At 44.8% G+C, this 24,000-nt stretch overlaps 2 protein-coding genes across 2 annotated transcripts in view; both read right to left on the reverse strand.

Moving 5' to 3' along the window:
• The window catches only part of LOC133469359 (gamma-taxilin-like), a 51,409-nt gene that overhangs the window by 17,963 nt on the left and 9,446 nt on the right, over nt 1-24,000 (reverse strand). The window contains exons 3-5 of the mRNA XM_061756309.1: nt 9,876-10,023; nt 5,019-5,110; nt 212-382 (exon numbers count right to left, since the gene is read on the reverse strand). Coding sequence (XP_061612293.1) covers nt 212-382; nt 5,019-5,110; nt 9,876-10,023 — 411 coding nt within the window. The remainder of the gene's footprint in view (nt 1-211; nt 383-5,018; nt 5,111-9,875; nt 10,024-24,000) is intronic.
• LOC133474521 (uncharacterized) lies at nt 10,075-11,686 on the reverse strand (the record flags this gene model as incomplete). The annotated part of the gene is made up of 1 exon (XM_061766315.1): nt 10,075-11,686. A coding segment is annotated over one exon (741 nt), but the record flags the coding sequence as incomplete, so codon positions are not given.

Below are 24,000 nucleotides of genomic sequence, written 5' to 3' on the forward strand. Positions count from 1 at the left end.
ATATATATACACATATATACATATACACACACACACATATATATCTATATCTATATATATCTATATATATATATATATATATATAGATATAGATATAGATCTATATATATATAGACACACAGCCCACCCTTGCTAAAACTCCACCAGCCACCACTGGCAACAATGTCATGCAATATTTCATTTTGTTTTATGATTGTAATGAGCTGTACACCTTCAAAGTCTTGTTGTGTCTTTGGAGCTCCCTACAAAGGCTCTCCAACTTGCTGCGGGCCAGGATAGCTTTGCTGTGCTCCCCCTGCAGGTGGATCTTCTCTTTTACGATTTGAGATTGCTTCTTCTGCAAGGCTTTCAGACGCTTCTGCATGGAACGGCTCTCCTCCAACTGACGCACAATACAAGAATCATGACGCCAGTTACGACAGCGTTCAATTTTGGTACATTACAAAGTGAACTCAACTCTGCACAAAGCGTGGGGACAGGGGAGGTTTTGTTTTTGGATGCTACCAGCAGGGTTTGACATGAACTTCTTTGCTCACTGTGGCTAGTGCTTTCCCAGAGTTACGAGCCACTTAGCATTTTCACAAGCCATCATTTTGTTGTTAGATAGTAGGGGCTACGCCCAATCAACTTCCGCATTCTGTATTACAGGTCAAAGCAGTTGAGAAGACTGAAAACATGTAATAAAGATATTCTCCTTTCTCACTGGTTTCAGACAAGTGAGCGGTCTTCACATCTGTGTGTGTTGCCAAACGCCAAATGCACTTGGACAAATGTGTGGGTTTTCTTCCTTGACTTCAATTGTTCCCTTTTCTACACATTGTGAAAAGAAAATATTGCAAAATTGTATCGCAATTTACTCTGCAACTCCCACCCCTCGTTCTTTTGAGAATGTGTCGCGAAATGACCAACTTTGTTGTACACTCTTTCAAACCCCAATTACAAAGAAGACGGGACCTTGTGTAAAACCTAAATACAAACAATGATTTGCCTTTTCAACATTCTTTTCAATTGAATACACTACAAAGAAAATATATTCAATGTTCAAACTGATGAACGTTATTGTTTGATGCATATATTCTCTCATTTTGAATTGGATGCCTGGAACACGTTACAAAAAAAGCTGTGACGGAGGGAACAGAAGAAAGTTGGGAAAGTTGAGGAATCATCAGAAAACACCAGTTTGATGAATACAATAAATGTATATAGGTTTCCCTTGCCCGGACGCGGGTCACCGGGCCCCCCCTCTGGAGCCAGGCCTTGAGGTGGGGCTCTAAGGCGAGCGCCTGGTGGCCGGGCCTACACCAATGGGGCCCGGTCGGCCGAGCACAGCCCGAAAGGGTAACGTAGCTCCCCCTTCCTGACACGCAAACACCAAAGGCCAGAAAAAGGTGACCAAAAAAAACAAAAAACAAACAAACTAAAATGTAGGGGTATCTGGGGGGGATCCCCTGGGCTCCTGCAGAGAATGTTTTTGATTTGAACAGAAATTAAGCAATCTGTAAGACTCTGAAGAGTACAATAAAGCAAAATACAATTTTCTTCACCCAGAAAAACATGTATTTACACCGCTCACAGTGGACCAGCTCTACACCCTCGGCATGGTCCTCGAGGGTGCACGGGAGTTCGCCCAACCAGTCTGCATGCGTTTTGTGGACTTGGAGAAGGCGTTCGTTCGACCGTGTCCCTCGGGGAGTCCTGCCTGTGGCGGGTGCTTCGGGAGTATGGGATACCGAACCCCCTGATACGGGTTGTTCGGTCTCTGTACGACCGGAGTCAGAGTTTGGTCCGCATATCCGGCAGTAAGTCGGACTCGTTCCCGCTGAGGGTTGGACTCCGCCAAGGCTGCCTTTGTCCCTTTGTCACCGATTCTGTTCATAACTTTTACGGACAGAATTTCTAGGTGCAGCCGAGGCGTAGAGGGGCTCCGGCTTGGTGGCCTCAGTATTGCATCTCTGCTTTTGCAGATATTGCAGCCGGGCTGGCTTATCTAGTTGTAATACCTATGCCCGGGAAGCCCAATAGAAGACGTTGTGTGAGGTCATGTGTCTTTCTTGTGTCGTTTGATTGGTGAACTAGACTTAAACGTCACTAGCGTTTGAACTGGATTGGAGCAAACAGCGCCAATACAGAACTCTAAGTCTTGCTCACGAAATAGTTGATAAGCAATAATTGATAAATAAAAGTAGCGACCGACATTTTGATCATTGTAATGGAGTAAAAGTACCGTTACTTCTTAACAGCAGAAGCGGCGGTAGCGGTTTTTCTGGTCTCATCAACTCCTGTGATTTATCCAAAGCCGATCCAGAGTGCACAGGCGGAACCTCAGGCCGATGCGCTCGCATATTAGTCCGCCGCGGAGTAATACTCAGAAATTACACGTGTGTGTGTGTGTGGATGGAGGATGTGTGGAATGCATGGAAGCTGCCAGCGTTCAAGGAGTACGAACCAGCCTATGACAACAGCGACGCCGTTAAGGAAAGCTAAATTGAGAGTTGACTTTACACCCATCAGATCGGTCTGATCCGCCGATAATTAGAATTTTACGCTGATCGGCTTTAATGTCAAAATTCTCCGAGCCGATCAATGAAGTCTTTGATCAACTCTCGGCTCCGCAAAAGACATTTACTCCGCGTCGCCATCATGTGCAGTATATTCAAATCCAAAAGCTTGTTTATTTTTAGCCTTGTGGCGTGTCTTTCGACGTAGTACTGTAAATATCTGACCAGCATATTAGTCCGCCGTGAGTAATATTCACAATTACATCTGTGTGTGGATGATGGATGCCCCCCCCCCCCCCCCTCAGAAAAACTCTTCAGATCTGTACGATTCACGGAAATGGCCTATTTTGAGTTCAAAACTGTGTATTTCGCCAAAAGGTGACTGATTTGCATGTGTGCCCTTCCCAGGGCCTCACCACCTGTGGGAGGGCTCATAGGGGTTGGGTGCAGTGTGAGCTGGGCGCTGGCCGAAGGCGGGGACCTTGGCGATACGATCCCCGGCTACAGAAGCTGGGTCTAGGGATGTGAAATATCACCTCTTTTGTGTGCGAGTTCGAGAAGTTCCGACTTGATATAGTCGGGCTTGCCTTCACACATGGCTTGGGGTCTGGTACCAGTCCTTTTGAGAGGGGTTGGAGTCTCTTCCACTCTGGAGTTGCCCACGGTGAGAGGCGCCGAGCAAGTGTAGGTATACTTTTTGCTGACAAATTACAAACGACGATCCCCCCAAGCTGAGAACAATAGCACACTCGCCAACGACTTGAATACCTTCTACTGCAGATTTGAAAGGGACACTTTCACACCCCACACCTACCCAGCCGCACCACCGACCACAATCACTACACCGACTTCTGCGTTAACCATCCGCGAACAAGATGTGAGACGCATCTTCAAACAACAAAAGATTAACAAAGCGGCAGGCCCAGGCCTTGTATCCCCATCCTGCCTCAAATTCTGCGTGGAGCAGCTCGCTCCAGTCTTCACACAGATATTCAATAGATCTCTGGAACTGTGCGAAGTACCAATACTGTTTCAAACGCTCCACCATCATTCCAGTCCGTAAGAAACCTACAATATCGGGTCTAAATGACTACAGGCCTGTCGCCTTGACATCTGTGGTCATGAAGTCCTTTGAACGTCTCGTGCCGTCACAGGTCCCCTGCTGAACCCCCTGCAGTTTGCCTACCGAGCGAACAGGTCTGCGGATGATGCAGTCAACATGGGACTGCACTTCATCCTAGGACACCTCGACAGTGCAGGGACCTACACGAGGATCCTGTGCGTGGACTTCAGCTCAGCGTTCAACACCATCATCCGTGAACTCCTTTCATCCAAGCTTCTCATCTGCCATCTGCCAGTGGATTTACAGTTTTCTGACGGGCAGGACACAGCAGGTGAGCCTGGGGGAGGCCACCTCATCCACACGCAGCATCAGCACTGGGGCGCCCCAAGGTCGTGTCCTCTCTCCGCTGTTGTTCTCTCTCTACACGGACGACTACACCTCAGCCTACCCGGCTGTCAAACTCCTGAAGTTTGCATATGACACCACTGTCATCGGCCTCATCAAGGACGGTGACGAGTCTGCATATCGACAGGAAGTAGAGCGGCTGGAGCTATGGTGCGGCCGACACAACCTGGAGCTGAACACGCTCAAGACTGTAGAGATGATCGTGGACTTCAGGAGGCATCCTTCGCCACAACTGCCCCTCACGTTGTCCAGCTGCCTTGTGTCAACCGTCGAGACCTTCAAATTCCTGGTAATTACAGTCTCTCAGGCCCTGAAGTGGGCGACCAACATCAACTCCGTCCTCAAAAAGGCCCAGCAGAGGATGTACTTCCTGCAGCTTCTGAGAAAGCACGGTCTGCCACCGGAGCTGCTGAGACAGTTCTACACAGCGGTCCTGTGTTCTTCCATCACAGTCTGGTTTGGTGCTGCTACAAAAAAGGACAAACTCCGGTTTGTGCCCTTTTTTTTGGGGGGGGGGGGTTGTTTTTTTCGGTGCATCACTAATTTTGAGATCATATTTTGAAACAGCTACAGGAAAAGGTCATGTATTTATTTATGTTTATAATTGCTAAACCTTCTGCTTTTTAATGTAAATCAATTTGGTCTGGTCCAGTTGTATACTTTTCTCAACTTTAATACAATAAAGAGATATCAAATATCAACATTAGGGGCAAAAAAAAAAAATATATAATCTAATTTAGGCCATATCGCCCAGCAATACGCACAAGCTAAAAAAAAGGTCACAAATGTGACCAATTTGGTCGCAGTCTCGAGCCCTGAAATAGGTTGAAAAGGATTTGCAGATCACTGTATTCTGTTTTTATTTACGTTTTACACAACGTCCCAGCTTCATTGGAATTTGTGTTTGTAAACAGCAGATATCAAATCGTGCTCCGTTTGGACCATTTCAAGATTCAAGATTATTTACATTTGAATTTAGACTCAAAATTAGTCATGACATTTCTATCCTAAAGAACAGCAATGAAATGTGTTTCCTATTAGAACAGTCTTACCAGGTCTGCATATTTTTTGCACAAAGCAGCCAATTTTTCTTCAGGTGTGGCTAAGGAATCCAAGGCCTGCATAAGTAACACAACCTCCTTTCCTGAAACAGAAATCAAGAGAGAAAGAGTTACAGTATCTCATACAAAAATAAATAAAATGGGTACAGCCACTCATATTTCAGCAACCATTTTGTTATATCTTATCCAGGACAATACAAAAGAAATGGAACTTTGTGTAGTCCGTATACAGCTTGGAAAGCAGTGTTGATATATCTTGTTATTTCTAGTTCCGTATGCATCTTAAAATCTGAAAGGCATTTCTTTTAAAAAAAAAAAAAATTAACAGTTCCCAGATGTCTGTGACATGCTTTTGGTAAACCAAGCATCATGAATTACAGGTCATTTTACATCCCCAATTTTTGCCTTGTTGAAATTAGCCTGTTTTGAGGGGGCAGTCCGTAAGCTACTGCTCACACTGTCCCATACGCTGCAGGGCCAGTGGCAAGTATGGATTTGGGCAATAATGTAATAGCTTATTACGTTATTGGCTGATTATCACATTCTTGGCCTGGTAAAAAAATAAAATAAAAATAATAATAATAATCTTCGCAAACGTAATAAGCCCATAACATATTACATTTCGTAATGGCTTACATTTGATGTTATGGGTTTCTCCTGTAGAAGCCTATAATATAATAATGGCCCATTAGGTAATGAATTTGCCCTTTTTAAAATGCAATAGGCTCATAACGTAATAACTGACCAATAACATAATAAAAGTCCTGAACCTATAACGTCCACTATAGCTGAAACCAGAAGTTTACATACACGATAAAAAAAAAGGAGAAAAAAAACAAAACACTTCTCTCACTGTCTGACAAGAAACCATTTCCTGTTATAGGTCATATGGGATTACCAAAATTACGTATGCAGTATTTCCTAAATGCCAGAATAATGAATTATTTTTTCTGTGACAATTTTTCATGACTTTCTTCCAAGTCAGAATTTTACATACAATAAGATTACTATGCCTTTAACACAGCCATCCATTCTCTGTACTGCAATTTGGAAAAACCCAGACGATGCCATGTATTTGGAAGCTTCTGATAGGTTTATTGATAACTTTTGAGTTAATTAGACACAAACCTGTGATGTATTTGAAGGCACACCTGAATACACAGGTTCTTTGTGTAAAATAATGTAAACAACGTCAAAGAAATCAGCCAAGACATCAGAAAGAGAATTGTGGGCTTGCACAAGTCTGGTTCATCCTCGGAGGCAATTTCCAGATGCTTGAAGGTGCCACTTTCATCTGTTCAAACATTTATATGTAAGTATAAACACCATGAGAATGTTCAGCAATCGTAACGCCCGGGAAGGAGACGGGCTCTGTGTCCCAGAGATGAACGTGCTTTGGTTCGAAATGTGCATATCAACCCAAGAACAAAACCAAAGAACTTGTGAAGGTGATGGCTGAAGCCGGTAAGTGTGTGTCATTAGCCACAGTGAAACTGTGAAACTGCACTGAAATGTGTTGATAGGCCACTCTGCCACAAAGTGGCTGTTACTCCAAAAGAAACTTCAAAAAGAGATTATAGTTTGCACATGGACACAGGGACAAAGACCTGAATTTTCGGAGACATGTCCTGTGGTAGCCAGCACGGTGGACGACCGGTCAGCACATCTGCCTCACAGTTCTGGGGACCGGGGTTCAAATCACGGCCCCGCCTGTGTGGAGTTTGCATGTTCTCCCCGTGCCTGGGTGGCTTTTCTCCGGGCACTCCGGTTTCCTCCCACATCCCAAAAACATGCGTTGTGGGTGGATTGAAGACTCTAAATTGCCCGTAGGTGTGAGTGTGAGTGCGAATGGTTGTTTGTATATATGTGCCCCGCGATTGTTGATTTTCTGCAGGAGGGACTTGCGCACTTCACAAAACAGATGGCACCAAGAGAAAAGAACATTATGTGGAAATATTGAAGCAACCTCTCCAGACATCTGCCAGGAAGTTAAAGCTCAAGCGCAAATGGATCTTCCAAAAAGTGCACTGCCAAACTGGTTACAAAGTCGCTTCAACAATAAAGTCAATGTTTTGGAGTGGCCGTCACAAAGCCCTAATTTCAAATCGTATTGAACATTTATGGGCAGACCTGAAATGAAATTGCATTTGCAGACCTGAAATGGCATGTGCAAGTAAGGTGCCCTACAAACTTGGCTCATTCACACCAGTTCTGTCAAGAGGAATGGGCCAAAATTCTGGCCGACTGCTGTGAGAACCTTGTGGAAGGATATTCAAAATGTTTGACTCAAGTCATATTGTTTAAAGGCAAATACCAAATACTAATGAAATGTACAGTAGGTAAACTTCTGACTATAAAGAAAGTAATAGAAAAATTGTAACCCAAAAATCCCTGTCTGATGATCCTGGCATTTAGCAAATACAAATCATTTAGGCAATACTAATTCACCTAAAACAGAAACGGTTTAGTCTGATTTAATGTCACAGTAAATAAAAAAAATAAAAAAAGCATAGTCCTTTTTATAATCGCGTATGTAAACATCTGGTTTCAACTGTACATTTGGAGATAATTGGAAAGGGTAAGGAGCAGACACGACTGGTAGAGAGTTAGTTAAGTTAAAATTAAATATACAAATACATGGAGAGAGGGAGAGTAATACAGACGGACAAAGTTCGAACTTTCACAGTTATATCAAAATATTAAAGTTAAAGGGTTATGGTAGGGAATTTCTTCCAACTTCACAAAAATCAAGAATAATAATAATGAATCACTCCATATAGTTTTCCATCATGTCCTAATCCTATGAACGTGATTTTTCTCAACACCAAAAGTGAGGAAGATTTTCATCTTTGTCAGAAGCGCAGAAAATCTCACTTGAATTGAAAGTTTCAAAAACGTTTCCAAACAGTGTAATCTCAAAACAAAAAGTATTACCTCGTGTGAAACAATGAGAAGACATGATTTGTTTTCTCATGAACAGCGTCCTTTTCTCGGTACGCTTCATTTTTGTGTTTGTGAACATAGAGCTGATGTGCCTTGCCAGAAGGTACCAGTTTTCTCTTGTCTGTCCATATCTGTCTGTTTATGGGTATTTTTTCCCATGAGTTCTTGTAAAACTCAGCGAGCTGGGAGAGGTTGTTGTGACATCTGGTATGCACCAACTTTTTCATGTCTCACCACAACATTTCAATTGGATTAAGGTCTTGACGGTGCCAATTCACAATATGAATCCTCTTTCTCGGATGCCATTCCTTTGTACTTTTGCTGGAAGGCTTTGGTTCATTGTCTTGTTGTTTAATCCATTTCCATCCCAGCTTCAACTCCCTGAATAATGGCAGGAGATTGTGGTCGAGAATTTCCTAATACGCCTGGAAGCTTATGGCCCTTAAGATACAATGGAGTCGCCCAGGTCTAGAAGTTGACAAGCCGCTCCAGACCGTCACATTTTCACCACCATGCTTCACTGTTGGGAGATTCTTTACTTCATATGCAGTGCTGGTGGAGGAGCAGTGTAGTTTTCGTCCTGGCCGTGGAACAGTGGACCAGCTCTACACCCTTGGCAGGGTCCTCGAGGGTGCATGGGAGTTCGCCCAACCAGTCTACATGTGTTTTGTGGACTTGGAGAAGGCGTTCGACCGTGTCCCTCGGGGGGGTCCTGTGGGGGGTGCTTCGGGAGTATGGGGTACCGAACCCCCTGATACGAGCTGTTCGGTCCCTGTATGATCGGAGTCAGAGTTTGGTCCGCATATCCGGCAGTAAGTCGGACTTGTTTCCGGTGAGGGTTGGACTCCGCCAAAGCTGCCCTTTGTCACCGATTCTGTTCATAACTTTTATGGACAGAATTTCTAGGTGCAGCCGAGGCATAGAGGGGGTCCGGTTTGGTGGCCTCAGTATTGCATCTCTGCTTTTTGCAGATGATGTGGTTCTGTTGGCTTCATCAAGTCGTGACCTCCAACTCTCACTGGAGCAATTCGCAGCAGAGTGTGAAGCGGCTGCGATGAGAATCAGCACCTCCAAATCTGAGACCATGGTCCTCAGTCGGAAAAGGGTGGCGTGCCCTCTTCAGGTTGGGGATGAGATCCTGCCCCAAGTGGAGGAGTTCAAGTATCTTGGGATCTCAGAGTAGAGCCGCTGCTCCTTCACATCGCGAGGAGCCAGATGAGGTGGCTGGGGCATCTGATTCGGATGCCTCCCGGACGCCTCCCTGGTGAGGTGTTCCGGGCACGTCCCACCGGGAGGAGACCACGGGGACGACCCAGGACACGCTGGAGAGACTACATCCTTCGGCTGGCCTGGGAACGCCTCGGGATCCCCCCCCCCCGGAAGAGCTGGATGAAGTGGCTGGGGAGAGGGAAGTCTGGGCGTCCCTGCTAAAGCTACTGCCCCTGCGACCCGACCTCGGATAAGCGGTAGAAAATGGATGGATGAATATTTCCAGTTATATTTTTAAAATTCAGATTTTTCCTGTACAATGCAGAGGCATACTAATTTCCCCACACAGAACATAGGATAAAATTGACATTAAATGTTACTTCCTTGTTCTCTTGCCACTAGTTTACTATGTTTACAAATACAGTGCAGCCTTTGGCCATGGCGCGCAATGTGTCTTTAGCAGTACAGCAAACTCATTTGAAAGGACATTTAAAAATATAATATACTGTACGCGTGTTGTCAGAAGCTATTTTCAAACATATTCTTTCTTGTTCTTAACTTCTTAACAAAGTGGGTCACGTCTTTGCAACAATAAGAAAATCTAGGTTCCAGAGTGAAAACAGTTGAGAACCACTGATATAGTCTATATAATAAATAAATTCCAGTCTGAAAATGGTTACAATATGGAGTTCCTACCAAAGGCATCGTCTTCAGCAGATTTCGGTTCACCTCCAGGATCGAGCTCTGGCTCTCTCAAGTCACTTGGGCTGTCCTCTCTGCCAGGAGTTTCTCCTCTCTCTTCCTCAGCGCAGCACAACTCTAAGTCAAACTCTGCAACCTCCTCCTGCCAAGAGAGATATACAAACTGGCCAGTTAAAACTGGGAGAATGGCCAGTATGCACCTTACAGACACTGTAAAATTTCACAAATATGATGAAATCAACACATTCTTGTAGGGGTGCGTGTTATATAGGGTATAGATTTGGAATCTACCAACCAATAGCGGTAAAGCTTGTTGATGATGTAATCGTACCTGCCACAGTGTAAAAATGGCTTCACGCATGTATGACTACAGTGTGACGGCAGCTCCACTTGCTCCGCAGCTGCAGCTGGTTAGGTAGAACGGCTAAACATGATGTGGAGCAGCTCCTACAAGACACTAATCATCCCCTCCATGAAGTTGAAGAAGCTCTACAGGGGTGCCTTGCGATTAGTGCTGAGCGATATATCGAGAAACTCGATTCGATCGATATTGTATGAATGCTCCATATGGAAAAAGGGGATCGTCCATTTTATTTTCTGAACTTATCGCTACACCGCGAGACTTGTGCCAAAATTGAGGAGAAAATGCTCGCAACTAGTACCCAAAAAAGGGGACGTCTCTCATTTGGGAACAACCGTACTGAAAAAAGTCCTCTTAAGCATTTGTAATGCTTATATAGTCTTATTCTATAATATCAACAATAAAAATGTAGTTTTGAAGTTTCACACAGACAAATCTAATTTAGAATTCATTTTTCTCTGTTCAAATTAAGAAATTGCAGGTTGTCTTCTTAACAAGAGCTATTTACGTAATCTCAGCGAGCAATGTTAAATACAGCTCAACTACGCATATGACGCTCGTTGTATTTACTCAACCACGAAGTGGGAGGGGTCACAGGTTATCACAGCTGTTGCATGATGGGATTTGTAGGCTTCTTGCCTCATGATATCTTTATTTGCACCGTCTTATCTTCTTCTTCTTCTTTTCCTTTCGGCTTGTCCCGTTAGGGGTCGCCACAGCGCGTCATCCTTTTCCATGAGAGCCTATCTCCTGCATCCTCCTCTCGAACACCAACTGCCATCATGTCTTCCCTCACGACATCCATCAACCTTCTCTTTGGTCTTCCTCTAGCTCTCTTGCCTGGCAGCTCCATCCTCATCATCCTTCTACCAATATACTCACTCTCTCTCCTCTGGACGTGTCCAAACCATTGAAATCTGCTCTCTCTAACTTTGTCTCCAAAACATCGAACCTTGGCCGTCCCTCTGATGAGCTCATTTCTAATTTTATCCAACCTGGTCACTCCGAGAGCGAACCTCAACATCTTCATTTCCGCCACCTCCAGCTCTGCTTCCTGTTTTCTCTTCAGTGCCACTGTCTCTAATCCATACATCATGGCTGGCCTCACCACTGTTTTATAAACTTTGCCCTTCATCCTAGCAGAGACTCTTCTGTCACATAACACACCTGACACCTTCCTCCACCCGTTCCAACCTGCTTGGACCCGTTTCTTCACTTCCTGACCACACTCACCATTGCTCTGGACGGTTGACCCCAAGTATTTCAAGTCCTCTACCCTTGCCATCTCTTCTCCCTGTAGCCTCATTCTTCCCCCACCACCCCTCTCATTCATGCACATATATTCTGTTTTACTTCGGCTAATCTTCATTCCTCTGCTTTCCAGTGCACGCCTCCATCTTTCTAACTGTTCCTCCACCTGCTCCCTGCTTTCACTGCAGATCACAATGTCATCTGCAAACATCATGGTCCACGGGGATTCCAGTCTAACCTCATCTGTCAGCCTATCCATCACCACTGCAAAAAGGAAGGGGCTCAGGGCTGATCCCTGATGCAGTCCCACGTCCACCTTAAATTCTTCTGTCACACCGACAGCACACCTCACCGCTGTTCTGCTGCCCTCGTACATGTCCTGTATTATTCTAACATACTTCTCTGCCACTCCAGACTTCCGCATGCAGTACCACAGTTCCTCTCTGGGTACTCTGTCATAGGCTTTCTCTAGATCTACAAAGACACAATGTAGCTCCTTCTGACCTTCTCTGTACTTTTCCATCAACATCCTCAAGGCAAATAATGCATCTGTGGTACTCTTTCTAGGCATGAAACCATACTGTTGCTCGCAAATACTCACTTCTGTCCTGAGTCTAGCCTCCACTACTCTTTCCCATAACTTCATTGTGTGGCTCATCAACTTTATTCCTCTATAGTTGCCACAGCTCTGCACATCACCTTTGTTCTTAAAAATGGGCACCAGTACACTTTTCCTCCATTCCTCAGGCATCTTCTCACGCACTAGAATTCTATTGAACAAGCTGGTCAAAAACTCCACAGCCACCTCTCCTAGATGCTTCCATACCTCCACAGGAATGTCATCAGAACCAACTGCCTTTCCATTTTTCATTTTCTTTAATGCCTTTCTAACTTCCCCCTTACTAATCATTGCCACTTCCTGGTCCACCACACTTGCCTCTTCTACTCTCCCTTCTCTATCATTTTCCTCATTCATCAACTCCTCGAAGTATTCTTTCCATCTACCTAGCACACTGCTGGCACCAGACAACATATTTCCATCTCTATCCTTAATCACCCTAACCTGCTGCACATCCTTCCCATCTCTATCCCTCTGTCTGGCCAGCCTGTATAGATCCTTTTCTCCTTCTTTAGTGTCCAACCTGCCATACATGTCATCATATGCCTCTTGTTTTGCCTTTGCCACCTCTACCTTTGCCCTGTGTCGCATCTCAATGTATTCCTTTCGCCTCTCCTCTGTCCTCTCAGTGTCCCACTTCTTCTTAGCTAACCGTTTTCCTTGTATGATTTCCTGTACTGTGAGGTTCCACCACCAAGTCTCCTTCTCTCCTTTCCTGCCAGAAGATACACCAAGTACTCTCCTGCCTGCTTCTCTGATCACCTTGGCTGCAGTGGTCCAGTCTTCTGGAAGCTCTTCCCGTCCACCGAGAGCCTGTATCACCTCTTCCCGAAAAGCTGCACAACACTCGTCCTGTCTCAGCTTCCACAACATGGTTCTCTTCTCTGCCTTTGTCTTCCTAATTTTCCTCCCCACCACCAGAGTCATCTTACACACCACCATCCTATGCTGTCTAGCCACACTCTCCCCTACCACTACCTTACAGTTGGTAACCTCCTTCAGATTACATCGTCTGCACAAGATGTAATCCACCTGTGTGCTTCTACCTCCGCTCTTGTAGGTCACCCTATGTTCGTGCCTCTTCTGGAAAAAAGTGTTCACTACAGCCATTTGCATCCTTGTTGCAAAGTCTACCACCATCTGTCCCTCCAAGTTCCTTTCCTGGATACCGTACTTACCCATCACTTCTTCATCACCCCTATTACCTTCACCAACATTTCCATTACAATCTGCACCAATTACGACTCTCTCTCTGTCTGGGATGCTCAGAACTACATCATCTAGCTCCTTCCAGAATTTCTCTTTCACCTCTAGGTCACATCCTACCTGTGGAGCATAGCCACTAATCACATTACACATAACACCCTCAATTTCAAATTTCAGCCTCATCACTCGATCTGATACTCTTTTCACCTCCAAGACATTCTTAGCCAACTCTTCTTTTAAAATAACCCCGACTCCATTTCTCTTCCCATCTACACCATGGTAAAATAATTTAAACCCTGCCCCTAAACTTCTAGCCTTACTGCCTTTCCACCTGGTCTCCTGGACACACAATATATCAACCTTTCTCCTAATCATCATGTCAACCAACTCCCGAGATTTTCCTGTCATAGTCCCAACATTCAAAGTCCCCACATTCAGTTCTAGGCTCTGTGTTTTCCTCTTCTCTTTCTGCCGAAGAACCCGCTTTCCACCTCTTCTTCTTCTTCTTCTTTGACTTCGACTTCGACCCACAGTAGCTGAATTTCCAACAGCGCCCTGCAGGTTGACGGCGCCGGTGGCGGACGTTGTTAACCCGGGCCACGACCGATCCGGTATGGAATTCTTTGGATGAACGCTCATATTTGTTTGGCAAGGTTTTAAGCCGGATGCCCTTCCTGACGCAACCCTCTGCATTTATCCGGGCTTGGGACCGGCCTACAGTTTGCACTGACTTGTGCCCCCTATAGGGCTGCATTTTATTTGCACCGTCTTATACCTTTGGCTTTTCCAGTGCACCGAATTAGTGACAATTCTAGTCCTGATAATTCAACCAGCGTTCTTGAGCGATTTTTACTTCCGGACTCACGTACTCCTCTCGCTGCCAATTTTGCTTCATATGATGCATTCTGGGCTACAGGTAACAACAAACGGAGCCATATTTGACGACACGAACGCGGCGAAGATTAAGGTAAGTATTTCAATGATTTATTCTTTTCAATTTTTGTTGGAATTAATTCGAGCCGAAGATTTGGGATATCAAAAGTTAAGTAGACTAACATAGGAACCGATAGGTGACTAAAAGCAATTGACTCAGCTTAAGACAACCTTTGAACATTTTTGGGGCATTCGAGGCTACGTTTAGTACGTGGCGTTTTGCCGGCACACTCGGCAATGCCATTAGCAGCTAACTAGCCAGCAAGTTGCCCTTTATATCCAGCGTTTGGTCTTTTCACCGCCGCCGTTATTGTGAACAGATTGTACTTGCAGGCACTATAGTTTATAACGTGACCGTAAGGCGCACCGTATTAAAAAAATACGGTCGTGAAAATACGGTAATCGGATAGAGGAGTGACACATGAATAAGATGAGCCCTAGTTTATAAGAATCGGATATGAATTTTATGCCACTTTTAATGTCGCAAATTGCCCCACATTTTCTTGGCCAGAAATCCATGGGAAATTATTAGGAAATTTGCGTCCGAAACCTTGACTCTTTGGTAGAAAAATGCCCGTATGTTAGTCCTATTAGTTGAAAATGAGATCTTTAAACAGACCATTTTCTAATTTTTCAGTGGCGCCCGATCGAGTAATTTCATTTTCCGGGTCAGACTACGAGCAAGCGCATTGTCAGAATTTCTTCTAACTTCACAAAAATCAAGAATAATAATACTGAATCACGCCATATAGTTTTCCATCATGCCCTAATCCTATGAATGTGATTTTTCTCAACACCAAAAGTGAGGAACATTTTCATCTTTGTCCGAAGTGCAGAAAATCTCACTTGAATTGAAAGTTTCAAAAACGTTTCCAAACAGTGTAATCTCAAAACAAAAAGTATTACCTCGTGTGAAACAATGAGAAGACATGATTTGTTTTCTCATGAACAGTGTCCTTTTCTCGGTACGCTTCATTTTTGTGTTTGTGAACATAGAGCTGATGTGCCTTGCCAGAAAGTACCAGTTTTCTCTTGTCTGTCCATATCTGTCTGTTTATGGGTATTTTTTCCCATGAGTTCTTGTAAAACTCAGCGAGCTGGGAGAGGTTGTTGTGACATCTGGTATGCACCAACGTTTTCATGTCTCACCACAACATTTCAATTGGATTAAGGTCTTGACGGTGCCAATTCACAATATGAATCCTCTTTCTCGGATGCCATTCCTTTGTACTTTTGCTGGAAGGCTTTGGTTCATTGTCTTGTTGTTTAATCCATTTCCATCCCAGCTTCAACTCCCTGAATAATGGCAGGAGATTGTGGTCAAGAATTTCTTAATGCGCCTGGAAGCTTATGGCCCTTAAGATACAATGGAGTCGCCCAGGTCTAGAAGTTGACAAGCCGCTCCAGACCGTGACATTTTCACCACCATGTTTCACCTTTGGGAGATTCTTTACTTCATATGCAGTGCTGGCTTTTCTCCAAACATGGTGCTTTTGTTGGTTGGTTGGTTTTTGTGACCAAATAATTCTATTCTTGACTCGTCTGTTCAGAGAAAGGACTTCTAAAAGGCTTCTGGCTTCTCCAAGTACTCTCTGGCAAAGTTGAAAAGGGCAGATTTGGTTTTTTTTTGAGAGCAGATGCTTCCTTCTAGAAACGCTCCACTGAATGTCATGGCTATCCAATTTTCCTCTAAGCGTAGATGCATGCATATTCATCCGAGATGCTACCAGAGATATGCAACTCTCGAGAGGTGATGTCTGGGTCAGCCTTTACCCCTTTTTTTCCCCCCCCTGGTGTTTACCAAAGACTAAGTGAATACATAGGCTATGACAGAGCGCAGTCACCAAGTGCAAGCAAAGAGATTGCATGCATAAAAGGCAATAACACTAGGCTGCAAGCATTGACATTTTCATTTGAAAATCACTATCCAGCCATTGCTAATACTAAGAGTGAATGTTGCTTGTTTAAAATCATTTATAGACACTCCAGTAGAAGTTCACTGGAAAACTAAACACATACAAAAATTACACCTATCGAATGCTCAAATACATCACAGGCTTAGTTTGTTTCTTCGTTTTCGGTCACAAAAATCCCTAACACCAAATGAGTGAAAAACGCCATCGACGAGCTAACAAAAATCAGCATTGAACTCGCGGCACTTACAATATAATTTTGGAACACAAACGCTGAATAAACACATACAAACAGGCAATATAACAATACCCTCCGGCATATATTCTTCAAACTCCGTGAAAAATGAGTTATATTAACAATACTCGATCGTGACTTGTGCTTTCTTTGTTACTGCAAGTGTATCACATTGCATGCACCACACTGTCCCTCAGCGGTCGAGACGTGCACCCAAGTTACTGTACGAAACCTGTTGGTTAATAATACAGTGGGGCAAAAAATATTTAGTCGGCCACCAATTGTGCAAGTTCTCCCACTTAAAAAGATGAGAGGCCTGTCATTTTCATCATAGGTATACCTCACCTATGAGAGAAGAAAAAAAAAAAAAAGATTTTTAAAGAATGTATTAAATTACGGGGGAAAATAAGTTTTTGCTTAATAACAAAAGTTCATCTCAATACTTTGTTTTCTAACCTTTGTTGGCAATGACAGAGGTCAAATATTTTCTGAAAGCCTTCACAAGGTTTTCACACACTGTTGCTGGTATTTTGGCCCATTCCTCCATGCAGAACTCCTCGAGAGCAGTGATTTTTTTTTTTTGGGGGGGGGGGGGGGCTGTCGCTGGGCAACACCGACTTTCAACTCCCTCCCAAGATTTTATGTGGGTTTGACATCTGGACACTGGCTCGGCCACTCCAGGACTTTGAAATGCTTCTTACGAAGCCACTCCTTCATTGCCTGGGCGGTGTTTTTGGGATCATTGTCATGCTGAAAGACCCAGCCACGTTTAATCTTCAATGCCCTTGGTGATAGAAGGAGGTTTTCACTAAAACTCTCACGATACATGGCCCCATTCATTCTTTCCTTTACACGGATCAGTCGTCCTGGTCCCTTTGCAGAAAAACAGCCCCAAAGCATGATGTTTCCATCACCATGCTTCACAGTGGGTATGGTGTTCTTTGGATCAAACTTGGCATTCTTTCTCCACAAACACGACAAGTTGAGTTTTTTCACCAATCTGGTCGGTATCGGCCGATAATTAACATTTTATCCTGATCGGCTTTAATGTCATAATTCGCCGCTCCGGAAAAGACATTTACTCCACGTCGCCGTCGTGTACATTATATTCGAATCCAAAAGCTCGTTTATTTTTAGTCTTGTGACATCTTTTGACGTAGTACTATAAATATCTGACCACCAATAAAGTTATTTAAAAAAAAAAAAACATGTCGGCCTTGTGAGACAGACAACACGTAATGCCCGGATCAGAGTACAAGACAAATGTGGTCTTAAGCAGTAATTGATAAATCAAAGTAGCGAGCGACATTTAGATAATTGTAACAGAGTAAAAGTACCGTTACTTCTTTAACAGCAGAAGCGGCGGAAGTGTTTTTTGTTTTTTGTTTTTTTTATCTCGTCAACTCCTGTGACTTATCCAAAGCAGGTCCCCAGCACACAGACGGAACCTCAGGCCGATGCGCTCGCATATTAGTCCACCGCGGAGTAATAGTCAGAAATGACGTGTGTGGATGGTGGATGTGTGGAATGGTTCTAGCTGCCAGCGTTCAAAGTACGAAACAGCCTATGACAACAGCGACGCCGTGAAGCAAAGCCAAATTGAGGGCTAGACTTTACACCAATCTGATCGGTCTGATCGGTATCGGCCGATAATTAGAATTTTAGGCTGATCGGCTAAAATGTCAATATTCGGCGAGCCGATTAATGGCGTCATTGATAGGCTCTCGGCTCTGCAAAAGACATTTACTCCACGTCGCCGTCGTGTACAGTATATTCGAATCCAAAAGCTAGTTTATTTCTAGCCTTGTCGCGTGTCTTTTGACGTAGTACTGTAAATATCTGGGGCCTCATGTACAAAAGGTGCGAACGCACAAAAACGTGGCGTCCGTTCTTTTTCACGGTAAAGTTCAGATGTATCAAGAGTGACATGACCGTGGAAATGTGCGGTCCCTCACGCCAACTGCATGGCTGGCGTACGCACGTTTCTGCAGCTTTTGGTGTTTTGGCGACAGAGGTGATGGTGGGAAACTGTTCTCATAAATCTGCACACCAGAGACACATGAATAATTTGCACCGATGAACAATTCATGCTCGGCAACATTTGATTTCAACAATGCAATTGAGGCAAGGACTCAGAATTCATTTGTTAACCACTGATATTTGTTAGGACACCTATGAATTGATCGAGGCGATCATTTATGCCGCCTATTGCCCTCACCATCACTTCGTGACTCCAGCACATGCACTGAAAAAAATGTGTGTACATTAATGAGGGAAAAAGAAGAACTTGGCTGCAATATAACAGAGTGAACAATTTAAGGGGGCCTGAATACTTTCCGTACCCACTGTATGAACTCAACTGTGTGTTTTCTTATTTAAAAAAGTAGTAAATAGAAAGTATTACATGTTCAAATAAAGTGCTTAACTTCAGAATACAGATAACACTTCATGTTTTGATAATATGGGTAGAAGCAAAATCATGCATTGTAAAAATGCATTATACATCGGTCGAAGGGTTTTCCAGAATGAGGTCAACTTTGGGGGTGCCCATTATACATGAGAAATTACACTAATAGTCTGCTGTTAGCACAAAATGCTGCAGCAAGACTTTTTCAACTTTATTTTTCTTATCTTTTCAATACAATTTTAAAACATACATATACTACACTTCCCAATACGGCGCAATAATGGATTGCGCCGTGTGTTTATAATAAAATGGGGGAAAACGTGTTGCTGGTCACCGGTGCTCGGGAGAGGACGTTCGTTTAAGGCTTCCTTGAGGTATGTTCACATACTTTGAATACGATACCGCTCGCAAGCAGGCAACAAAACGTTATGTAGCCTAGCAAGCTAGTGCTAGCACTAACGGTTGTAAGGGAACATGCAAGCGTTCTGTCGAACCATGCCCTAAAGTTTTGGTGTGTGTGAAGTAATTTAATTACAATAAATTAATTGAATTACAGTAAGTTAGCACCCATTATTTCTGTCATGTTGTAATGTTGCTTTGACCTGACTGATTAGAATACATGATATGACGAGAGCAGTGATTTCCAACCTTTATTGAGCCAAGGCACATATTTCACAATTGAAAAATCTCACAGCACACCAACAAACAAAAATGTCACAAAAAGTGGATACATTAATGACTGTATGTACCTCCTGCCATCTAATAGAAGACCATTCATTTGTTCTGTCTGTCACTATGCATCACTGGCATAAAAAGATCAACAAAGACACATTATTTATTGTAAAAAAATTTGGGGGGAGCAATTAAGTACACAAGTAGATACAGACACATTGCTCCATCTTGTGATCGGAACGGTGATCGTTTTTTTAAACTCGCTGATTGGTCCCAAAAATCCTGATCGTGCAAAGCCTAGTTTTTACCAAAAAGGTCTAATTTAGTTTCATCTGACCATATGACATTCTCCCAATCCTCTTCTGGATCATCCAAATGCTGATCACTGCTTAATTCACTTAATACCGACGTACAGGCAAGAACATAAATGCGCGAAGCCTACAGTGAAAACAGTGAAAAAGTGGACAAATGAAGCCAAGATGGAACTTCAAAGCTGTGGAGACTGCACAGACTGGAGTGTCTTTGAAAATTCAGCTGGCAGCCTGGATGAATATACGGACACTGTCACATCCTGTATCAGTTTCTGTGAAGAGGTGTGTGTACCAACAAAATCATTTCGCACATTCAACAACAACAAGCCGTGGTTCACTGCTAAACTTAAGCAGCTTCGCCAAACTAAGGAGGACGCATATCAGAGCGGGGACAGGGCCCTGTATAATCCAGCTCGAAACCAGCTGACTAAAGAAATTAACATTGCAAATAGGAACTATGCAGCAAAGTTGGAAAAACAGTTTAGCGCAAACGACGCTAAATCAGTCTGGCATGCATTCCAATCGCTGACTAATTACAAGCGACGATCCCCCCAAGCTGAGAACAATAGCACACAGGCCAACGACTTGAATACCTTCTACTGCAGATTTGAAAAGGACACTTTAACACCCCACACCCATCCAGCCGCACCATCGACCATCACCACACCTCTGACCTCTGCGTTAACCATCCATGAACAGGATGTGAGACGCATCTTCAAACAACAAAAGATTAACAAAGCGGAAGGCCCGGACCACGTGTCCCCATCCTGCCTCAAAGTCTGCGCGGACCAGCTCGCTCCAGTCTTCACTCAGATCTTCAATAGATCTCTGGAACTGTGCGAAGTTCCATCCGGTTTCAAACGCTCCACCATCATTCCAGTTCCCAAGAAACCTGCAATCTCGGGTCTGAATGATTACAGGCCTGTCGCTTTGACATCTGTGGTCATGAAGTCCTTTGAACGTCTCGTGCTGGACCACCTCAAGAGTGTCACAGGTCCCCTGCTGGATCCCTTGCAGTTTGTCTACCAAGCGAACAGATCTGCGGATGATGCAGTCAACATGGGACTGCACTTCATCCTAGAACACCTCGACAGTGCAGGGACCTACGCGAGGATCCTGTTCGTGGACTTCAGCTCAGCGTTCAACACCATCATCCCTGAACTCCTTTCATCCAAGCTTCTCCAGCTCAGCGTCTCACCTGCCCTCTGCCAGTGGATTTACAGCTTTCTGATGGGCAGGACACAGCAGGTGAGGCTGGGGAGGCCACCTCATCCACACGCAGCATCAGCACTGGGGCGCCCCAAGGTCGTGTCCTCTCTCCGCTGCTCTTCTCTCTCTACACGAACGACTGCACCTCAGCGAACCCGACTGTCAAACTCCTGAAGTTTGCAGATGACACCACTGTCCTCATCAAGGACGGTGACGAGTCTGCAAATCGATAGGAAGTGGAGCGGCTGGAGCTGTGGTGCGGCCGACACAACCCGGAGCTGAACACGCTCAAGACTGTAGAGATGATCGTGGACTTCAGGAGGCATCCTTCGCCACAGCTGCCCCTCACATTGTCCAGCTGCCTTGTGTCAACCGTCGAGACCTTCAAGTTCCTGGGAATTAGTCTCTCAGGACCTGAAGTGGGCGACCAACATCAACTCCGTCCTCAAAAAGGCCCAGCTGAGGATGTACTTCCTGCGGCTTTTGAGAAAGCACGGCCTGCCATCGGAGCTGCTGAGACAGTTCTACACAGCGGTCATCGAATCGGTCCTGTGTTCTTCCATCACAGTCTGGTTTGGTGCTGCAACAAAAAAGGACAAACTCCGACTGCAACGGACAATCCAAACTGCTGAAAGGATTGTCGGTACCCCCCTACCCACCATTGAGGACTTGCACGCTGCCAGAACTAAGACAAGGGCGTGCAAAATCCTCTCGGACCCTCCGCACCCCAGTCAGCAGCTCTTCCGGCTCCTTCCCTCAGGTAGGCGCTACCGATCAATGCAAACTAGAACTAGTAGACATTCCAACAGCTTCTTCCCTCTTGCGATCAACTTCTTAAACACCTGACCTACAATTCCATTACAACATGCTGGCAATTTTTTGACTTCGTTGTCACATTTCTGTGGGGCCAATGATGTATTACTCGTGCACTCACTGTAGTTGTCTCGCCATGCTGCACTATTTGCATATACTGGCCACTCATGCCAGAGTAGCATCTGCTCCATTTGCACACTGATTGAGGAGTATCTGTAACATTTGCACAACCAACATTGTCCCAGATTATCGCACTACTCGTCACTTTAAACCGCATCCACTCCTTGAAGTCTCAACGCCCTTTGCACAATGGTCATTGCACCGGACTATTGCAATATTAGTCATTGCAACTGCTCTAAGTGCTCGAGGACTCTGCATCTTTTTGCACAATTGTCAAAAAAAAATTTTTTTACCGGCATTACCAGATAACTAGCAACCCTTTACTGCTCAGTGACTGTTTTTTTTGTCAATGTCTTTATGTCTCCAAAGTGTTCTCTGTCAATCGACCGTCTGTTGTCGTACTTGAGCGGCTCCAACTACCGGAGACAAATTCCTTGTGTGTTTTTTGGACATACTTGGCAAATAAAGATGATTCTGATTCTGATAATAAAGTGACATCCCAGTCAACTGGATATTGGCTATTCAGCAATGTTCTACAGTGCATTGCCTGTTAACAGTAAATTATTTATATTTTGGTAAAAAAAAGTCATTCGGTTTGAAAACGAAAATACAATTTTGGGCTATTTTCAGCAGAAACATTTCGGTAGCCGAAATTTCCGTGCATCACTATTAACATTCTTGCTTTCTGTGAAGTTTGAGGCCGACCGCAGCTATGGCCGTAAGGCCTGACATGGCGTTAACCCCCGAACCCGTTGGTGGACATCAACGGTGAGGGATGCCGTGAAGCTGAAGAAGGAGTCCTATCGGGCCTTTTTGGCCTGTGGGACTCCTGAGGCAGCTGATGGGTACCGGCTGGCCAAGCGGAATGCAGCTTTGGCGATTGCTGAGGCAAAAACTCACGCATTTGGAGGAGATCGGTGAGGCCATGGGGAAAGACTTCCTGATGGCTTTGAGGAAATGCTGGTCTACCATCTGGCGTCTCTGGAGGGGGGAACAGTGCACCATCAACACTGTGTATTATGGAGATGGGGCACTGCAGTCCTCGACTCGAGACGTGAGTAGGTGGGGAGAATACTACGAAGACCTAAATTCCACCGACACGCCTTCCCATGAGGAAGTAGAATCTGGAATCTCAGAGGCAGGCTCTCCTATCTCTGGAGTTGAGGTCACCGAGGTGGTAAGGCCCCGGGGGTGGATGAGATCCGCCCGGAGTTCCGTGGACATTGGGGACAGTGCCTCTGGATTGGACAACTGGGGTGGTGGTCCCCCTTTTTAACAAGGGAGACCGGAGGGTGTGTTCCAACTACAGGACCTCAGATTGAGGAGGAGCAGTGTGGTTTTCGACCTGGCCGTGGAACAGTTGACCAGCTCTACACCCTCGGCAGGGTCCTTGAGGGTGCATGGGAGTTCGCCCACCCAGTTTACATGTGTTTTGTGGACTTGGAGAAGTTGTTCGACCGTGTCCCTCAGGGAGTCCTGTGGTGGGTGCTTCAGGAATATGGGGTACCGAACCCTCTGATACGGACTGTTCGGTCCCTATACGACCAGTGTAAGAGTTTGGGCCGGTTTGCCGGGAGGAAGTCGGACTTGTTTCTGGTGAGAGTTGGAGCCAAGGCTGCCCCTTGTCACCGATTCTGTTCATTACTTTTATGGACAGAATCTCTAGGCGCAGCCGAGGCGTAGAGGGTATCCGGTTTGGTGGCCTCAGTATTGCATCTCTGCTTTTTTGCAGAAGATGTGGTTCTGTTGGCTTCATCAAGCCATGATCTCCAACTCTCACTGGAGCGATTGGCAGCCGAGTGTGAAGCGGCTGGGATGAAAATCAGCACCTCCAAATCTGAGACCATGGTCCTCAGTCGGAAAAGGTTGGCATGCCCTCTCCTACAATTGTACGGGGGGCCTGGGGGGGGATCCCCTGGGCCCCCACAGAGAAGGTTTTTAATTTTAACATAAATTAAGCAATCTGGAAGACTCTTCTCGCAGAACCTATATTTACACCGCTCAAGTACATGTTGATGTACAAATTTAAGATTAAAATTAAATTTGCCTCATTTCTTTTTTTGTTCTGG

Source organism: Phyllopteryx taeniolatus, chromosome 2 (assembly GCF_024500385.1).
Source record: "Phyllopteryx taeniolatus isolate TA_2022b chromosome 2, UOR_Ptae_1.2, whole genome shotgun sequence".
Taxonomy (NCBI): domain Eukaryota; kingdom Metazoa; phylum Chordata; class Actinopteri; order Syngnathiformes; family Syngnathidae; genus Phyllopteryx; species Phyllopteryx taeniolatus.